The sequence below is a fragment of the Papilio polytes genome, unplaced genomic scaffold (assembly GCF_000836215.1).
Source record: "Papilio polytes unplaced genomic scaffold, Ppol_1.0 DF820956.1, whole genome shotgun sequence".
NCBI lineage: Eukaryota > Metazoa > Arthropoda > Insecta > Lepidoptera > Papilionidae > Papilio > Papilio polytes.
The window spans coordinates 742,677-744,961 of record NW_013528248.1 but is presented as its reverse complement, the minus strand read 5'-3'; the positions used below and the strand labels follow the sequence as shown (position 1 = coordinate 744,961).

The 2,285-nt window shown below is 33.7% G+C and overlaps 1 protein-coding gene across 1 annotated transcript in view; it reads right to left on the bottom strand.

Annotated features, from left to right (window-relative positions):
* The window catches only part of LOC106109943 (MTSS1-like protein), a 138,624-nt gene that overhangs the window by 6,999 nt on the left and 129,340 nt on the right, over positions 1-2,285 (bottom strand). Inside the window, exons 14-16 of the mRNA XM_013291601.1 lie at positions 1,083-1,200; positions 496-681; positions 103-206 (exon numbers count right to left, since the gene is read on the bottom strand). Coding sequence (XP_013147055.1) covers positions 103-206; positions 496-681; positions 1,083-1,200 — 408 coding nt within the window. The remainder of the gene's footprint in view (positions 1-102; positions 207-495; positions 682-1,082; positions 1,201-2,285) is intronic.

Genomic DNA, 2,285 nt, shown 5'->3' with positions numbered 1-2,285 from the left:
TACTTGGTTTTGTCTATTGATACCACGCGGACGGACTCGCGAGCAAAAGCTAGTATAGTTATAATTAGGATAAGCACGAAAATAGTAAAATTAAAAATAGACCTGTACGTAAGGACGTTGCGGGCGAGATATCGAGGAGGAGCGCCGTACTGGGGGCGGAGGCTTCCCCAACGAACTGGACGAGCCTCGGCGCGACCACACCGCAGCTACACATATCAAAAAAAAATTACAATATACATAAATATCGCCACTATAGGTCCCCACTAAGGGTAAGTAACATATGTCTTTAATGAAGTAAAAAAAATATATATTTGCAGGAATTACGCGGTTTTTAAATTATTCTCATATTAAACATTAATTTGCTAATTTTAAGTTACATATCATAACAAAATATACATCATTCTCATTTACAAAATAGACAAAGTTTAAAAAACACAAAAAACTAAAAAAAACTCACCTCCAAAAAATTGTCAAAACTTAAAAAAAACCACAAACCTGCCATAGAAACCGGCCTGCGTTTGGGCACGGCTGGTTTCTTGCTGACGGTGGCAAATGTCGGGGTGTCATTGACCTCATCTAGGGAGCGTACTGCCTCCTCCAGACTACCCAGGGATATAGAGAAGTTCTCTCTCGCTGCCGCTACCTCGTTGTCGCGTCGCAACGTTACTATCTCGGAATCAACTGTGCGGATAGCGGGATATCGCATGCATGCATTAAAACTACAGGATGTTGCATAAAACAAAAAAAATACACAAAAAATGTCACAATGCTATAAACCCGTTTCAAAAAATTACTCTCACTAATTATAATATTTTATTAAAATGTTACAGAACTAGAAAAATGTGGTTTATTTCATTGTGACAAACTAAATAAAATCAGCAAATAATAATTCTGTGTCATTCTAAAAAGGCTAAAAAATTAAATAACAACAAAAAATATAATTTTCCAAACTCTATGCTTTTTTTTAAAATAGTAAAACAGAAAAATTCAAAAGCTCAACACATAAGTGCATAGCTCACACATTCACACACAAAAAAATACAAACTAACCTACAATAAATGTCCAAAGTATGAAAAAATTACCATCAGGGTGTTGTATTTGGTGCTGAAGGGCGTGGTCCTCGCCAGCAAACGCCCCCTGGCTGCCGTAACCACTAGAAGACTCTAAAGAAGATTCACTTGCACTGCTCTCTGAGCAGACCTAGAAAAAACAATTTAAAAAATTACAAAAAAGCTAAAAAATAGCAACCTTATATTTTAGACGAAATATTTTTTTATTAGTTTCGTTTTTTAAATCTTATGGATATGTCATCCGATGAGAGGATGGAGGCATAAAGGTAGAGGAAGACCGAATAAAATATGGATTGTGTGAAAGGAGGTCGATTCAGTTGACAGCTGATAGAAATGCAAAGAGCATACTGTGCCAACCCTAAAGAGAGACAAGGAAGTTGATGATTATTTTTTTTAATTAGCAACAATCGCAACTACAGACATTCTTAGACAGTTATCTCTGTTTAATTCATAGAAAATGACAGAGATGACTAAAGTTTACGTCTATACTATAGACAGTTACATTGTAATTTAAATTAAAAATACATGCGGGTAATTACTTAACACATGTTTTAATTATTTTTTATAATATTTCGATGTAATATTAACGTGGGTACCAGGTTCGCAGATAAAATAAAATGTTACCAACTAACTCACGCTAATTCTTCCATTCTTCATCCTTTTGTGTCATCTTGAATTAATTCTCAAGACATAACATTGTAATATAAATTCGTATGTAATATATAGTTACATTGTTACATATTGTTATGTTACAATTAAATAATATATAAAACAGTTCAAAGTACGACGTACGGATTATATTGTTGACATTTCAAGTTTTCATTTGCGCTCCGAACAATGCCTTTAGTGCCTTGGCGTTAAGAGTTATGTACGATGCACAACCCATTTTGATACTTGTATTATTTTAATTTAGGTAACTTCACATTTATGTATTCTCCAATTTCAAGCTAGCTTTTATTATTATATCATTTACATACATTTTTATTCGTAGACAACAAAAAATTGCATGATAGTATCTATACTAATATAATAAAGCGTAAACACACACTTCTTTGTTATCTAAGATGTCAGCAGTTACAGCATATTTTTGAATAATTCTTTTTTAATAAAAGGCCCTCCACTTACGTTTTAGGCTATATATTTTCACGCCATTAAACTTAGGGGGTAAATATTTTGGATAAAACCCTAATGTGGGAAAGAGACCAAAGTTGCTGC